Raw genomic sequence first — 17,729 nt, 5'->3', positions numbered from 1 at the left:
GAAATCTAAAATAAAAACAGAAAATACCAGAAATACACAGCAGCTGTGGAGAGACAAATGGTGGAATTTTAATATCAGTGATGGGGGTTTCATCTGCTGACCTGAGAGCTGAAAATACAGTTCATAAGCAAGAGGGGGACGGGGGAGTGGTCTGCAGCAAGGGTAGAAAAGTGTTTCTCAACATCCCAACTCCTTGCATGCCCTTCTTGATGCTAGGATCCTTAATCACCACTGAATGCCTTTCAATGAAGGTTGCCCAGAAGCCCTTAGTCTTTCCAGAGCCACACATCCATTTGCTGTTGCGTGAATATCAGCGGTGATGACAGGAGATCCTCAAGTGAGTGTTAAGTTTCAACTTATATTCCCCCATTATCAGCACAACAGGGTAGCCACTCAAAAGCTTTCCTAAGGATTCTTGTGGCACAGTGGTAGTGTACCTACCTCTGAGTCAGGATGCTTGTGTACAAGTCCTAGTTGTTACAAGGGTGAGTAATATCATGTCTGAACACACTGATTAGAAAATATCAAAAGCTTTCCTACCATGGACTTAATGAGGCACAGGTGGGTAGGCAGAAGTAACTAAAATTGCTACCCAGCTGCCTATTCAATGCCCTACTGTCCATCAAATTCTCCACAGGAAAAGGCAGTAATTTTTGATCATGGTTTCAGATCTGTGATTTTTCTTGCACTTTGACCTGCATATTGGGGTTGTAAATTGTTCTGTTTTCTTTGCTGGGTAAGTGGATAAACACACAGTTCATAAAAGCAATAAAGCTCAGAACATCCAATTTAACTCAGGTTTATACTGAGTCGATTGATCTCAGTCAGGGTGACAATTAGGTTTAGGTTCCTAGGATTAGCATTGTAGGAATGCAGTGCCATGTGTTGAAAGTGAGCCAGGTGCCTTCTACTAATCATCATTCAGTGCCAAGTAAGTGTATACTCAAGTAGCTGTCTGTCTCTACACATACTAAACATCAACAAAGTTTGGGTTCACAGCAACAGCACTCAAATCTAAAAAAGCTGTTATTTCTCACTGTTAGTCAGTGATATAGGCTTCACTGGCTGGGCCAGCATTTATTTCCCATCCCCAATTGGCTTGAGAAAAGCATAGTGAGCTGAATCTTGAACTGATATAGTTTTTTTGAAGTAGGTATAACCACAATGCTGTTATAGTGAGAGTTGCAGAATTTTGAACCAGTGACAGTGAAGGAATAACGATATAATTCCAAGTGAGGATGGTGAGCGGCTTGGAAGGAAGCTTGCAGCTAGTGATATTCCCACATATACACATTCATTCTTCTAGATGGTAGTGATTATATTTTTGGAAGGTGCTGTCTAAGGGAGCTTTGGCAAATTTCTGCAGTGCATCTTGTAAATGGTATACATATGCATCAGGTGGGCAGAACGTAGGTTTGTGGATGTGGTGCTGCATTTGTCCAGGCAAGTGGGAAGTATTCCATCATAGTTCTAACTTGTGCCTTGTAGATGGTGAATAGGCTTTGGGAAGTCAGGAAGTGAATCACTCGTTACACAGTTCCTGGTCTCTGATTTCTCTTGTAGCCAGTTCATCCAGTTCAGTTCCTGGCCAACGGAAGCTCCCAGCATGTTGATAGTAGGGAATTCAGCAATGGTAATGCCTTGAATATCAAGGGGTGATGGTCAGATTTTCTCTCATTGAAGGTGGTCATTGTCTAGCACTTGTGTAGCACAAATGTTCCTTGTCACTTATCAGTCCAAGCCTGGATATTGCACAAGTCTTGCTAAAATTCAACATGGACTGCTTTAGTATCTGAGCAGTCACAAACAGTGCTGAATGGTATACAGTCATCAACAAAGATCTCACTTCTAACTTTATAGTAGAAGGAAAATCACTGGCCAAGCAATGAAGATGGTTGGAGCCAAGGAAATCCTGCAGTGATGTCCTGGAGCTGAGATGATTCATCTCCAACAAACAACCATTTTCCTTCATCCTAAGAACGGTCAACATGGTAAGGCACTGGAGGGAAGGAAACTCCAAAATTCAGCACTACCTTTGAGACAGACTGGAAAGGAGAAAGTGGCCATTAAAAGGAGAAAAATAAACTCTCATCATGCTTAAAAACATTTCTCACCTCTGGAGCAACAAAGTTGGCTGTATAGCAGGGAGTCATTAAGAGTCCATTGTCAGCCCTCAGCTGTTTAGCAAAACCAAAGTCACAGATTCGGATCGACTCATGGTTACTTGACTCATCTACATACAAGATGTTGCTTGGTTTCAGATCTCTGTGAACAACCTGCAAGAAAAAAAACATCTAATTATAGTTACTATTAAACAGGTAAAGTATATGTAGAGCTCTTCAACAGATCAAATCATCTTTCAAGATTTTGCTTAAATATTTTTCTCATGTAGCAAACTAAGATGGCAGTGCCAAGAGTAAGGATTATTTTCCCTTTGGTCATCTTCTGAGTATCACATCCAGACTTTGTGCATTCATTCACAGATGTAAGTGTTGCCAAGGAGATCAGCAGTTCTTGCCCATCCCAAATTGCCCGTGACAGAATGATGATCTGCCTTATTAAGCCACTGCAGTCCAGAATTCATGTACTATTTATAACAAAGTAAACAAATTGACAGTGCAAATTTAAGTAAATAAAGAGTATATGATAGTCATTATGGAGGTTGTCATGATGTCAAGAATTGAGTCCTGGATATTGGGGAGTATATGATATTCAAGGAGAAAAGGCAGGTAAGGAAAGGTGGCAGAGTAGCACTGTTAATCAAGGATGGCAATTGTGCAACAGGGCAGGACTTATGCACTTAATGGTAAAGTCTTGGGCAGTGTTTTTGAGCAAAGAGACCTTGGAGTGAAGGTTTATAGCTCCTTGAAAGTAGGGTTGCAGATGAACAGGATAATGAAGAAGGTGCTTGGTATGTTTACCTTTATTGGTTGGTGCACTGACTGTAGGAGTTGGGAAATCATGTTGAGGCTGTACAGGACATTGGTCAGGCTAATTTTGGAATTCTGCATTCAGTTCTGCTCTCCCTACTAAGGAAAGTTGTTGTGAAATCTGAAAAGGTTTAAAAAAGATTCACAAAGATGTTGCCGGGGTCAGAAGGTTTGAGCTATAGAGACAGGCTGAATAGGCTGGGGCTATTTTTCCTGGAGTGGAAGAATTGGCAACCTTATCGAGATTTATAAAATCATGAGGGGCATAGTTAGGGCGAATAGCCAAGGTCTTTTCACCAGGGAAGCAGAGTCCATAACTAGAGGGCATAGATTTAAAGAGGGGAAAGATTTAAAAGGGATCTAAGGGGCAACATTTTCACACAGAAGGTGGTGCATGTACGGAATGAGCTGCCAGAGGAAGTGGTGGAGGCTTATACAATTACAACATTTAAAAGGCATCTGGATGGGTTTGTGAATAAGAAGGTTTAGAGGGATATGGGCCAAATGCTGGCAAATGGGACTAGATTAATTTAGGATATCTGGTCGGCATGGATGAGTTGGACCGAAAGGTCTGTTTCTATGTTGTATTACTCTATGACTCTAGTGAGAGATGACTTTTGTTGAGGAGGTCAGGAGCTAGAATTGGTTTGGGTGGAGAGGAGGAATAGTTGGGGAAATAAATCACTAGTGGGAGTGGTCTACAGGTCCTCTAACAATAACCACCATGTTAGATGAAGTATCCATGAAATATATTAGGTGTTTGCAATTAAGGGAAACCAATAATTATGCATGATTTTAATCCACACATAAATTGGATAAATCAGATTGGCAACTGAAGCCTAAATGAGGAGTTCAGAGCATGGCTTCAAGATGACTTCTTCAAGCAGCATGTTCTGGAGCCAACAGAGAGCAGTTACATTAGACTTGATATTGTGAAATGTGACAAGATGAATGAATGACCTCACAGTAAAGACACCTCTAAGTTGCAGCAATTACACATGAATGAAGTTAACATTCAGTGTGAAAGTCTAAGACTATTATTTAAAAATAAAGGCAACTTTATGGGAATGAAAACTGAACTAGATAAGGTGAACTGAGATGCACACTGGGAGATAGATTAATAGAGAAAAAATGGCAGACAATTAAGGGGATATTTCAGAATTCTATGGGGAGGACCTACCAACCATGGATAACTAAAGCATCAAGCATAAAGAGAAAGTATATAATTGTGCAAGGACAATACGGTAGATCATATACTTGGACAGAATATAAAGAATGATAGAGAATGACTAAAAGCGTAATCAAGAGAATGAAATTTGCATAGGATGAAGCTTGTTCGAAATGGAAAGATAGATAGCAAGGGTTTCTAGAGATATTTAAAAGGACAAAGTTAGTAAAGTGAATGCTGGTCCTCTAGAAAGTGAGAATTTGACTATAATAGCAGTGAAGATGGTGGATGAAATTAACAAACATTTCATTTCTGTATTCACTATAGAGGATATAAATAAATCCCAGAAATAGCTGTAAATTAAGAGATGAAAGGGAGAGAGGAACTTGATGAAATTCGCCTTCGACTGTACCTTCCAAACCCGTGACCACATCTATCTAGAAGGACACATGAGAACATCACCACCTGCAAGTTCCCCTCCAAATCGCTCACCATCCTAACTTGGAAATATGTCAATGTTCCTTCACTGCTGCTGGGTCAAAACTCTGGAACTTCCTCCTTAAAAGCACCCTAAAAGCACATTCTCCCCGTGTCTGCATGGGTTTTCTCCGAGTACTCCAGGTATGTGCAGGTTAGGTGAATTGGCCATGCTAAATTATCCGTAGTGTTAAGTGAAGGGGTTAATGTAGGGGAATGGGTCTGGGTGAGTTGCTCTTCGGAGGGTCAGTGTGGGTTTGTTGGGCCAAAGGGCCTGTTTCCACACTGTAAGTAATCTAATCTAATCTACCTTCAGTACATGGACTGCAGCAGTTCCAGAAGGCAGCTCATCACTCCCTTCTAAAAGGCAACTCAGGACTAGCAATAAATGATGGCCCAGCCACTGATGCCTATGTCCCATTAGTGAATAAATAAACATTTAGCAAAGTGATGGAGCTGCAGGCTGACAAGTCTCCTGGTCATGTTGGACGTCATTCTCAGGTCTTAAGAAGGGTGACCAATAAGCTCACCAATGTGTTGTTAATTTTCTAAAATTTCCTTGATTCAAGGAAGATTACATCAGACTGAAAGTACCACATGTAACTCTCTTTATTCATGGAAGAAGGCTGACAGCAAACAGAAAACTATAGGATAGACATCTGTTGTGGAAATGTGTTAGAATTGACCATCGAGGTTATAGCTGCACACTTGGACGTCAAAGTAGTTGGGAAGTCAGCATGTGCCGATTTATTAGACTTACATGAAGGAATAACATATTCTTGGATAAAGGGAAGTCTGTAGATGTACTATACTTGGATATCCAGAAGACATTTGACAGGAAATCACAAAAATGTTCATTACGCAAAGTAAGAGCTCATGGTGCACAGGTACATATCAGCATGGATAGAAGACTAATTGATTGGTAGTGCATGTGAATGAGTCTTTTTCTGATTGGCAGGATGTGATGAATGCAGTTGCAGTGGTCTGAGCTGGGGCCTCAGCTTTTTACAATTTTATATCAAAAACTTAGATGAAAGGAGAAGGCATGATAACTACATTCATAGATACAGGAGAGTGCATTGTGGAGAAGACATAAGGAGAATGCAGACAGATATAGATAGGTTGAGTGAGTGGACAAAAATTTGGCAGATGGAGTATAATATTGAAAAATGTTAACTTATGCATTTCAGCAGGAAAAATAAAAAAAAGGATAGTATTACAAAGATAGCGAATGTTTTCAGAATTCTGAGGTGCAGAGGGACCTGGGTGTTTAATGCACGAGTCAAAATGCTTGTATTGAGGTACAGCAAGTAAACAGGAAGGTTAATGGAATGCTTTTCTTTAGTATAAGAGGAATTGAAATGTAAGGATGTCACATTTCATTTATACAAGGCACTGGTGAAACAACATCTCAAATATTGTGCAGCTTTGGTCTCCTTAATTAAGGAAGGATGTAAATGCGTTGGAAGTGGTTTGGAGGATATTTACTATATTGGTGCCTAGTCTGAGCAGGTTGTCTTATGAAGTTTGGACAGTCAGGGCTTATGTTCATTGGAGTTTAGAAGAGTGAGGGTCAACTTGATTGCAGTATACAATATCCTGAACAGTCTTAATAGATAGACGTGGAAAGGATGTTTCTGGTGAGTCCAGAACAAACTGGCGCTGTGTAAAAATTAACAATTGTCTTTTTAGGATAGAGATGAGGAGAATGTTTTTCAGAGGGTTGTGACTTTGGGACTCTCTGCCTCAGAAGGAAGTTGAGGTGGTCATTGAATGTTTTAAAGGAGGTAGATTTGATTCTGGTTGGGCAGGGGTATCAAAACCTCTTGGGGCTAGATATCTGAGGATTTGCAAATGGTGCTGAATATTGTGTAAATGTTAGTGAACATCACAAATTCCAGCATGGAAACGTAGGAGATAGGAGCAGGAGTAGGCCTTTGACCCCTGGAGCCTGCTCTGCCATTCAATAGGATCATGGTTTATCATCAGATTGAGTACCCTAATCCCACCCTGTTCCCATATCCCTTGATCCCTCTAGTCACAACAGGTATATCTATTTCCCTCTTAAAACACAATGTTTTGGCTTCAACCACTTTCTGGAATAGCGAATTCCAATGGTTCACCATTCTTTGGTGAAGAAATTTCTCCTCATCTCAGTCCTAAAAGGTTTATCCCTTATCCCTGAACTATGACCCCTGGTTCTGGATTCCCCCACCATCATGAATGGCCTTCCTACATCTACTTTTCCAGTCTTGTTAAAGGTTTCTGTGCAATTCACGCCTCATTTCTCTAAACTGGTGCATGTATGGAATGAGCTGCCAGAGGAGGTGGTGGAGGCCGGTACAATTACAACATTTAAAAGGCTCTCAAAGGGTATATGAGTAGGAAGGATTTAGAAGAATATGGGCTAAGTGCTGGCAAATGGGATGAGATTAATTTACGATATCTGGTTGGCATAGACGATTTGGACAGAAGGGTCTGTTTCAGTGCTGTACATCTCTATGAATACAACCCTACTTGACTCAATCTCTCCTTATATATCAGTCCTGCCACACCAGGGATCAATTTGGTAAACCTTTACTGCACTCCCTCAAAAGCAAGAACATCCTTCCTCATGTAAAAAGACCAAAACTGCAAACAATATTCCAGTTATGACCTCACCATTCCCTGTATAATTGCAGCAAGACATCCTGTTCCTGTAGTCAAATCCTCTCACTTTGCAAGTTAACACAGTTTGCCTTCTTTACTGCCTGCTGCAACTCCAAGCTTGCTTTCAGTAGCAAATGCACAAGGACACCTGGGTCTCATTAAATATTCCCCTCTCTCAATATACAGCCAACAAAATAATAATCTGCCTTCCTATTTCTGCTAGTAACATGAATAACTTGACCTTTATCCACATTATACTGCAAATGCAATGCATTTTCTCACTAACTCACTCAGTCTGTTCAAAACACATTGCAACATCTCTGCATCCTCCTCACAGCTCACCCTTCCACTCAGCTTTGTGTCACCCGCAAATTTTGAGATATTATGTTTAGTTCCCTTACCCAAATCATTAACATATAATGAATAGCTGGGGTCCTAGTACGAATCCCTGATATACCTGACTAGTCACAGCCTGCCATTCCAAAGAAGACCCATTTTTTCCTACTCTTGGCTTCCCGTCTGCTAGCCAATTTTTAAACCATCTCAGACTTCCCCCAACCCACATAGTTTAATTTTACACTTTTGTTCTTATGTGGGACGTTTATCAGTCCAAATAAATCATAGCCACTGGCACCACTGATAAGTTTTAAAAATTCTACATCCTCAAAGAATTCCGGTAGATTTGTCAAACATGATTTCCTTTTTTTTAAATCCACATTGTTCCTGATTCTACCACTGTTTTTATATTGCTCTGCAGTTGATAATGGACTCCAGCATTTTCCCCAATATTGGCATCAGACTCACTGGTCTATAATTCCATTTTCTCTCTACCTTCCTTTTCAAAGAGTTAGGCTACATTAGCCACCCTTCAATTTGTAATAACTGTTCCAGAGTCTAAAGAATCTTGGAAACTGACCACCAATGCATCCACTATTTCGAGGGCCACTTCCTTATGTAGTCTGCGATGTAGATTATCAGGTTGTGCTAATTTGTCAGCCTTTAAGCTCAGCATTTTCTCCAAAACCATTTCTCTACTAATATAGATTTCCTTCAGTTTCTTCCTCTCACTAAACCCTGTGTTCCCATAAATTCTGGCGTGTTACTTCTGTCCTCCCTTGTCAATGTAGAAACGAAGTATAAATTTAGTTCATCAGCCAATTCTTTGGTCCCATTATAAATTGCCCTATTTCTGACTTTAAGGGACCTACATTAGTTTATCAATCTTTTTCTCTTGACATACCTATAGGAACTCTTACAGTCATTATGATGGAAAGAAAGTTGTTGATGATATTGTTGAAAATGCTTTGACCTAGGAAATTACCTTGAGGCATTCTTGGATTATTGTTCAAAAGATATGGCAAGTAGGACTAGTTTAGTTTGGGGAAACATAGTTGGCATGGATGAGTTGGACTGAAGGGTCTGCCTCCATGCTGTATCATTCTATGACCATTATAATGACATTGTCTAGAGTTATCTCAACTGGATAAGGTAAACAGAGCAGCTGTCCTTCCCAAAAAGACATTGGTGATCCAGATGGATTCTTATGATAATGCTTTCATGGTGATAATTATTGTTGACAAACTTTTATCCTAGATTTTATTAGCTGAATCAAAATTGTCATTGAAAGTCATGTTAAGATGTCACCACATTGCTGTTAAGTAGGAAATTCCAGTATTTCAAACCAGCAGCAAAGGAACACTGTTATATATTAGAGACAGGACAGTGTACAATTTAAATCGAGAACTTGGATGCGACGATGCCCCCATGTATTTAATGTTTATCTGGGTTATGGAGAGGATTCTGCAAGATCTTATCTTCTAAATTTGATGTTGATTAACAACTTAGGCAAGTTAGAAATCATACAACACCATTTTATAGTCCAACATGAAAGAAGTGAAACTATCATAATATTCTAACAAATGAAAGCCTCAACAAACAATTAAGGTATTATTCAATGTATAATTTCAGTTACATCACACTGTAAACTTTCCTATAAATTCTGTGTCTGACAATTGTGCCCTCCACAACCACCTGATGAAGGAGCGGGGGGCTCTGAAAGCTCGTGTGCTTCCAATTAAACCTGTTAGACTATAAAATGGTGTTGTGTGATTTCTAACTTTGTGCACCCCAGTCCATCACCGGCATCTCCAAATCACAACTTAGGAAAAACATTTACACAGTTTGAGAAAAAGAGTACAGAGTGGGATTAATTGGATAACTACTCCAAAGTATCTAATTTACACTAAACCAACATCAGATTCCAGCACTGGGTACAGAGATCACTTACCCCTTGAGAATGTAGATATTCCACTGTTTTGGCAATTGTATGAAGAAGAGCACTTGCCTCCCTCTCAGAGAAACCCTTCTGCAGTATTTTGTCCAATAATTCACCACCTCTCATTAGCTCCGTCACCAGGTAGATATATTTACTATCATTGTAGACCTACACATATATTATCAGGACAAAAGAAAAGACTGATCAGAAAATTCTTGAATCGTTACATATAGTGTTCAGTTTTTTTCACTGTTGATCTAATTTTGTAATGATTATTTTCTCTGTTTGATTCTCTCTTATGGCTCAGACTAATTCACTAGCAGATTTGTAATTAAGCACTCTTGTATGCTCCTGGCTATTGACACCATAGTATGAACTAGGCAATTGACCACAGCATTTGCTTGACAGGGTCATTGCTTCTTGTTCTGAAAGATGAGAGCAGATACAGACTAATTTGCTTCAATGACTGAGCAAGCTAAAATGAACAATTTTAAAAGGACCTACTTTTAACCTCCTCCTTTCCTGTATCCTCTCTGCAGAACCCTGTCCCTTCCTCTTCGTACATTGTTGTTACCAATGTTCACAATAACCTTCTACTGGTCACTCTCACGTTTGAGAATATTCTGCACCCTCTCTGAGACAGCTTTGACCCTAGCACCAGGAAGGCAACACACCATTCTGATGTCTTGTTGTCGGCCACAGAAGCTTCTGTTTGTGCCATAACATGTCAGAACAAGTTGATTGGAAATATTTTAAATAAGATCTTTGATATAAAATAGAAGTAGTTTGATTGCGATGGGCAAGAACTCATCTGAACCTTGCCCAGTCAGTTGACATTGCTGCACTTTCCAGCAAAACTGAATAGTTTTCTGGATTTTTATTTTCTCATCATCAGCCTGTGACACCTAGACAATTTTAACACAGAACTGCTGTCCTGGATGAGTTTCTAATTCACAGAATGTTTGCACCTAACTTGCAAAACTTAGTTTCATAACAAGCAATATAAATGTGCAATGAGCTATGGGGAATTTAAATCACCTTTCACTTATCCTGAAAGTTATCTAATGCATAATCACAATTACAGATTTTTCAAAGGGAAAATATTGTATAACTTCATATTTTTAGAATTTACATAATTTATTAAGTTTCTTCTATTAGAAATGTTGTTTTTATTGTTAGTGCCTCATGCCCATTCAACAGACTACAATGCCACTCACATCTTTCAGTGTAATGATGTTTGGATGCTGCCCATACCGCAACAGGATTTCAACCTCTTCAGAGGGATCTCTCTTGCTCTTTTCAATAATCTGCAACAAAGAAATGTAAAGACTTAATATTAGATACAGTTTCAAGACAGGGAGTCTAAATTCAAAGGATATTTTGTGAAGAGGAATAATCTTATATGGCAAATGCATGGGGACAACAAAATTAAGTCCGTTTTATTATGACACAGAAGGAGAGCATGGACTGCAATTTACTGATGATTTCCCAAAGGAACTATGGTTATATTGTTAAGTATTAACATAAAATTACAGTTTTGACAGTTAATAACACAGCAAGCAAAACATGCCCTGCTGCCACAGTGTAATGACTTGGTGGTTCTTGTTCACAATTAATGTGAGGAAACAAAATCTACTTTAAATTTTTACTGATCTTCTTTCAAGATACCAAATCAACTTCTATGTATGACACAGTAATCTGAACCAGGAAAAATAAAAACTATTCTAAGGTACTACTGATAATTGGCCAGCTTTCCTTGCCCATTATTGCTATCTGGTCAGGCAGCATCCAAGGAGCAGGAGAATCGACGTTTTGGGCATGAACCCTTCTTCAGGATTCCTGAAGAAGGGCTCATGCCCGAAACGTTGATTCTCCTGCTCCTTGGATGCTGCCTGACCTGCTGCGCTTTTCCAGCAACGCTAAAACTTCAGTAGTACTCTTGCACACATTTCAAAAACACAATGTGTATTTATGTATTAGTTTTAAATAAATAATGAGAATAATGTTAGCAGAACTTGGGTGGCCAGTAGTTTAGTGGGAATATGGTGGAGGGAACAAGAGGTTGGTCTCATTGATAAAATAAGCTTGGAGAGAATCATAGAGCTGTACAGCATAGAAACAGACTCTTCAGTCCAACTTGTCCATGCTGACCAGAACTAAAAAAAAATGCACCTCCATGATATGGCAGAGGGAAGCTTAAGAGGAAGTCTAGCTTGGAGGGCTAGTGGAAGGAAAACTTACAAAAGTGGCAAACGATTGGATATCTCAATCTTAGTGACAACTAAGTATTGAGATTTTATACTCATTGAAGGAAACATAGGAGTGGGATTTAAGAAGGCTGTTCACAATAAATGAAGTTGGAGTTATCTTTCCATTCCAGAATGATAATCATGATGAGCAGCATCAGCAGTTGAGAAGAGAATCCAATAGTGGTTTATGTAATCCAGCTAGATATGGTGGTGGATGCTAAACCAGTTTTTAATTACATGTGTAAAAGCACACTTTTGGACTAAAAGGGAGTAGAGATGAGGACCATATCTGGGGAGTATGTATGTAAGAGTTTTATTATGCAGAGGTCAGACTGCAGCTGAGCAAATCAATATTATGGCATGATGTATTTGAGGACCAAATGTTAGACAGTTATGTCACTTACAAGTACCCAAGCTTGAATCTTTTAACTTTGCTCTCTCGACTTAGTCAACTGGGAAGTATCATTGTGGGAAGCATAGTTGCGTTTGAAAAGTAGAAATACTTCGGTGTGGAGTTCACTATGGCTTAGCCCAGAGCTGCATGCTTTAATACCAGACAGCTACCTGATTAATCTGAGGAATTTGACAACAGCGGTAGAAAGAAGAATGAAACAAGTCATCTGCCAGTGAGCTCCACTAAGGAACTTCTATGAAGACAGAAATAAATTGTCTCTTTTCAAAAAGAAATTTATTTTAATCAAGTTTATAATTTCAAAAGTAACAGGACAATGGTGAAGGATCTGTCCTCTTTTATCAACATCTCTGTGCATTCTAAAAAAAAAACTCTTCATGATTCAGTCTTACCTTGACAGCGTACTCCATGTTCGTGGTCTTGTGAATGCAGCGTTTACAGACAGAATATGAGCCTACACCAATATCCTCCTTTAGCTCATAACCATCAGTAAAGTTCATATTGTTCCCATGAAGCTGCTGTAAGAGATGACATATCCCTTCAAAACAAAATACTTCATTGTTTTGTGACATTATGCTCCCATTTAAACTTCCATGTATAAAGCACTTTTATTGTGTGTCAAGAACAGTCCCAGAAGAGTAAGGAAAACAGATACAGAACCAGTGTGAAGACGAGATGGAGCTGACCTCAGATTTGGTCAGAGGTCCATTTTAAGGGAGAAAGAGGTGAGTGGGCAGAAGTTGCATTGGAAGAATTTCAGACATGAGGGACTTGTTAGCTGTAGATCACAATGATGAAGCTGAGAGAGAAGAAGTCACAGAGAGAGGGTAAGAGACTGTGGGGTTAGAGAAGAAAATTACAAGGATTAGATGGGGGAATCTTTTGGAAGTCCAGAGTAAATTGACAACAATATGGATAATGATGCAGGATCAGATATAGGCAGCATATAGTACACATATAGGCCATGGAAAATTCATGTCGATAATTATCACTGATAAACTCAAACTTATTTTTTAAATTGTTTGTATAGGTTTATTATGAAATCTCTTAGAAATGCCACGTGCACAAATTAGTTTGAATTAAGCATAAGAGCTTATGGATTTAGCACATTTCCATCAGAAAGGCTTTTCAATACAGATGACTTTATTGTATATTGTGCCCTTGCATAGTTGTCCAATAGTTGGTATATGCCTGAGCAAATTCACAATCCAACCCAACAAAAAAAAACATGTCCCTCATTGACAATGTCATGATCCTTTATCACTGAGCATCCTGAATGACATCTCTCACCAAATGCAATCATATAATTTCATATTTTCTTTGGGAACAAGGCCCAGATTCACCGTTCACAAGAAAAACTTCAAAATTCCCACAAGTACATTCTTGATAGTGATTTTCTTTGCAGATGCAGAAAAGGTCCAATAAAGGCTATATGTAAAATACCTAATTTAACCTAAAGACTGTTTTATTGCCCTCATCATCCCTGTACCTGAAACCTCAATTGTTTATTGTAAATAGCTTATAAATCCTCCAGTTTGTAGGGCTTTAATTGACATACTGGAGTGATTTAAATACAAGTATGATGCACATTCTGGATTCTTTAGTTAGGTTAATTTCAAACAGATTCTTGTGGTGCTTCCAACAGTGTTGGTAATGCCACCGAATTAGAATTTCTTTTAAAATCTCAAAGACATTACACATTTGCATTGAAGAAACTCAAGTTACCACCAAATGCCAGTGGTAAATATTCCATTTGCCAGGTTTATGCTAGGTGACTAGAAGGTACAAGATCAACTGCACGATCGTTGGTTAGCAGGTTGAAAACCAGTCCCAAAGTGTAACTTATTTAGGTGAATTTTACTGACTAAAATTTGCGAAGATTCTGCATAAGTGCTGAGAAGTTCTTTTGTATTAATTGAAAATCAGTGTTACAGAGCTTCACCAATCATCATTGTTCTTCCTGCATCTCATTCTTTTCTAAAATAGTGAAACTCCTTACCTCCCTTAGTCTTCTGTTCCTCCTATAACTCACAGGCTTTCAAAGCCCAAGGTTGGTGTCACCTAATCGCTTCTTCCTGAGATACCTCATCCTTTCTTCTACTCTTTCCAACCTTGGTAGTGTATTGTACTATGGCTCGTAGCCCTTCACCTGGGTTTCCCAATAATAAAACAAATACAGATAATCTATGACACCACAAATAATTGGAATACAATTCCACAAACGATTTCCCTACATTTTGCTGAATTTATTACTACAGCATTGGTGAAAACAATAAAGTCAATAATGTTCATTGAATAGCTGACTATCTCTTAATATTTAACAGAAATGAAAATCAGCCACTTTTAACTGAGAAATAAAGACAGAAACAGTAGAAGTTATTTCTATCGCTGAAAAGAAAGACTGGTTAATGTTTTGGAATTCTAACAAAGGATTTACCCTTAACTTAACCTATTTAACTTTTTTTCCTTTCAGAGGTTGGAAGGCCTGGTGTGTGCTTTCAGTGTACTTTTTCTACCCAAGTTGGTGTGAAAGATTTGCTGCAAGCAACAAACAATATAAGTTCAGGCCAAGAGTGTGCTACTTTCCCAAGCAGGGTTTACATGAAAGGAACAGGAGTTTGTGACAGCTTACCTGCAACACAGGGTGAATGACCATTTTGGAATGTTCAGCCTTAATCGCCTCCTCTTCAATTCCTGTTGCCACAAAACTGAATCCTCGGAATAACTTGTGAGCACTGGCACTTGGAGGAACACCAGGAGAATCTGGTATACAAAGGCAGAGTTTGAGATTAACAGTTTTTATTCCTGTTTTTCAGTTTGAGGACTTAAGTGGGAGAAGAACTGCTTTAAAGCCAAGGAATGCTGAAGGACTAATGTATATTTTGAAATCAAGTAACTTAACACCAATTGTGAGCAGTATTTACACAGCTGCTGGCTGAAGTAATGGTAGGAGAAGTTACAGACAGGTTGAGACGGAAGCGAGTACACAAGTGGAGGTTCAGCCAGCAAAAAAGTAACTCATTGATTTGTGAACTAGTGATCATTTATCAATGTCAAATACCTACTGCTTGCCAAAAATGATGTAACTGGTTCTCAGGAGAAGTCATCAGATCTCCATCATCTCAAGAGTTCTCCCTGTTCTCTGCAGAAAATCTACTTTCAGCTCAAAAAAAACCAGTTAATTTATCCATCAGCACTTGCTGTAAGCTGTGACCTTTAAAAGTATGTCAGAGATCTTTAATAATTGTGAACTGGCCACTTGGTGCCTCCTGCAAACCAGTAAAAGTATCTAGAAAAGGAAGACTGAGAAGTAGTGTTCTGATCAGCACAAAGAACCATCTCAGCAGATCCTGTGAACAGGGACACTGAAATACATTCCCAGTGCTTCCCTTTGCCGATAACACCCATTTTGTTCCTGTCTGTATACACGTGATGGCTGTTTATAAGGGGTTACAGTTTTAACTGTAGATTTATATGATGACAGTTCATAATTGTTTACGTGTAGCTAGAGTGTATATACTTGTAATACAAACTAGTTTTTGTTAAGTACAGAAATCTGGCCTGTGCTTTCTGTCATTCTGGATCTAAAAGGCATGTATATTGTGGAATTTTACAAACATTTTGAAATATTTAACTTTGTGATAACTCTGGGAATAGCAGGGATGGTTTTCTAGTGCACTATCCAAGTGAGCTATGACAAGAATCTGGGATACAAAAGGCAGAGTTTAAGATTAAACAGAGTTTATTTTCTGTTTATGGACTTAAATGGGAAGAGAACTGTTTTAAAACCAAGGATTGCTAAAAGGTTACTGTATGTTTTGAAAGCAATTGAACAACATTGTTTACTTGGTCTTCAGCAAAGACTTTCACAAGGTTCTGCAAGGTAGTCTGATTAGTAACGTTAGATCACATGGGATTCAGAGGTGAGCTTGCCAATTGGATATAAAATTGACTTGATGGTAGAAGCCAGATGGTGATGGTGGAGTGTTGTTTTTTGGACGAAGGGTCTGTGACAAGCGGTGTTCCACAAGGATCGATGCTGGGTCCACTTCTGTTTGTTATTCATATAAACGATTGAGATGAGAATAAAAAAGGCATGGTTAGTAAGTTTATGGATTACAACAAAATTGGTGGTTATAGTGGTCAGTGAAGAAGGATATATAAGATTACAAAGGGATCAATGGGCTAAAGAGTGGTAGATGGAGTTTAAACAAAAACAGAAGTTGCTAGAAAGCTCAGCAGGTTTGGCAGCATGTCTGAAGACGAATCAGAGTTAACATTTAGGATCCAGTGCCCTTTCCTCAGAACTGATTATAGCTAGGAAAATGTCAGTTTATATTCAGAAGGTAGGGTGGGTGGAGGGGGTAAGGAGAAAACGGAAGGTGTGGCTAGGTTCCAAAGAGAGAGAGAGGAATAGTTGGACAAAGGAGTTGATAACAACGTGGCTAGGAGGGTGAATAACTGTTAGTGGCTAACAATAGGTAGTGTGTAAAGGCAGACTATGTGATAACAGGGCCTGTTGTGTGGGGTTGGGAGTTAGGACATGGAAGCGTTCCGGCCAAAAATTATTCATCTCGATATTGAGTCTGGAGGGCTGCAGGGTTCGCAAGTAGAAAATGAGGTGCTGTTCTTCTGCGAACTGGTCACCCAGTCTATGCTCCATTTCCTCAACGTAGAGGAAACCACATTGTGAGCAGCAAATGCAGTGGACTAGATTGTGTGAAGTATAGGTAAAGTGCTGCTTCACCTGGAAGGTATGTTTGGGCCCTTGGATACGGAGGAGGGAGGAGGTAAATGGGCAGATGTTAGTCCTTCTGCGGTTGCAGGGAAATGTGCTTTGAGGCTGTAGGGGTGTGTATGTGTTGAGAGTGAAGGAAGAGTGGACTAGAGAGTCACAGAGGAAATGGTCTCTGTGGAAGGTAGACCAGGGAGGGGAGAGGAGGGGAGTATCAGTCTGGAGGTGACAGAAATGGCAGCTAACGATCTTCTGGATGTAGATGCTGGTGGGATGGTAGGTAAGGATGAAGGGAACCATATTGCTGTTGTAGGAGGGAAGACAGGGAGTGAGGATGGAAGAGCAGGTGATTGATTGGACCCAGTTGAGGGCCCCATTGAAAATGGTGCTGTGGAATCCTTGGTTGAGGAAAAAGGTGGAAATTTTAGAAGCTCCCTTGTCAAAGCTGGCCTCATCGGAACATATGAGACAGAAACAGGAACTGGGAGAATGGAATGCAGTCTTTACAGGAAGCAGGATGTGAGGATGTATAGTCCAGGTAGCTGTGGGAGTCAATGGATTGTAATGGATATTAATGGCCAGTCTATCCCCAGAAATGAAAACAGAGATGTTGAGGAAGGGAAAGGAAGGAGGAGAAGATAGACCAGGTGACAGTGATGGAAATTGGAAGCAAAATCATTGAACTTTTCCAATTACGGACAAGAGAGGAAAACAGCACTGATGATATCATCGATATATCAAAGAATGAGTTGTGGTTGGGGGCCAGAATAGGATGAGAACAAGGAATGTTGCACATACCCCACAAAGAGTCAGGCATAATTAGAGTCCATGCGG

The 17,729-nt window shown here is 39.4% G+C and overlaps 1 protein-coding gene across 6 annotated transcripts in view; it reads right to left on the bottom strand.

The window, feature by feature from the left end:
* The window catches only part of rps6ka1 (ribosomal protein S6 kinase a, polypeptide 1), a 209,648-nt gene that overhangs the window by 27,923 nt on the left and 163,996 nt on the right, over nt 1-17,729 (bottom strand). For 5 of the 6 annotated variants that reach the window (XM_072548211.1, XM_072548213.1, XM_072548215.1 and 2 more), the window contains 5 exons: nt 14,793-14,923; nt 12,553-12,678; nt 10,717-10,806; nt 9,512-9,667; nt 2,115-2,276 (listed from right to left, as the gene is read on the bottom strand). In XM_072548211.1, coding sequence (XP_072404312.1) covers nt 2,115-2,276; nt 9,512-9,667; nt 10,717-10,806; nt 12,553-12,678; nt 14,793-14,923 — 665 coding nt within the window. The remainder of the gene's footprint in view (nt 1-2,114; nt 2,277-9,511; nt 9,668-10,716; nt 10,807-12,552; nt 12,679-14,792; nt 14,924-17,729) is intronic. The other variant, XM_072548212.1, reaches the window with a different exon arrangement.

This window comes from Chiloscyllium punctatum, chromosome 27, assembly GCF_047496795.1.
Source record: "Chiloscyllium punctatum isolate Juve2018m chromosome 27, sChiPun1.3, whole genome shotgun sequence".
Lineage (NCBI taxonomy): Eukaryota > Metazoa > Chordata > Chondrichthyes > Orectolobiformes > Hemiscylliidae > Chiloscyllium > Chiloscyllium punctatum.
Note: the sequence above shows the minus strand (reverse complement) of the source record. Positions and strands in the feature narration are given on the sequence as shown.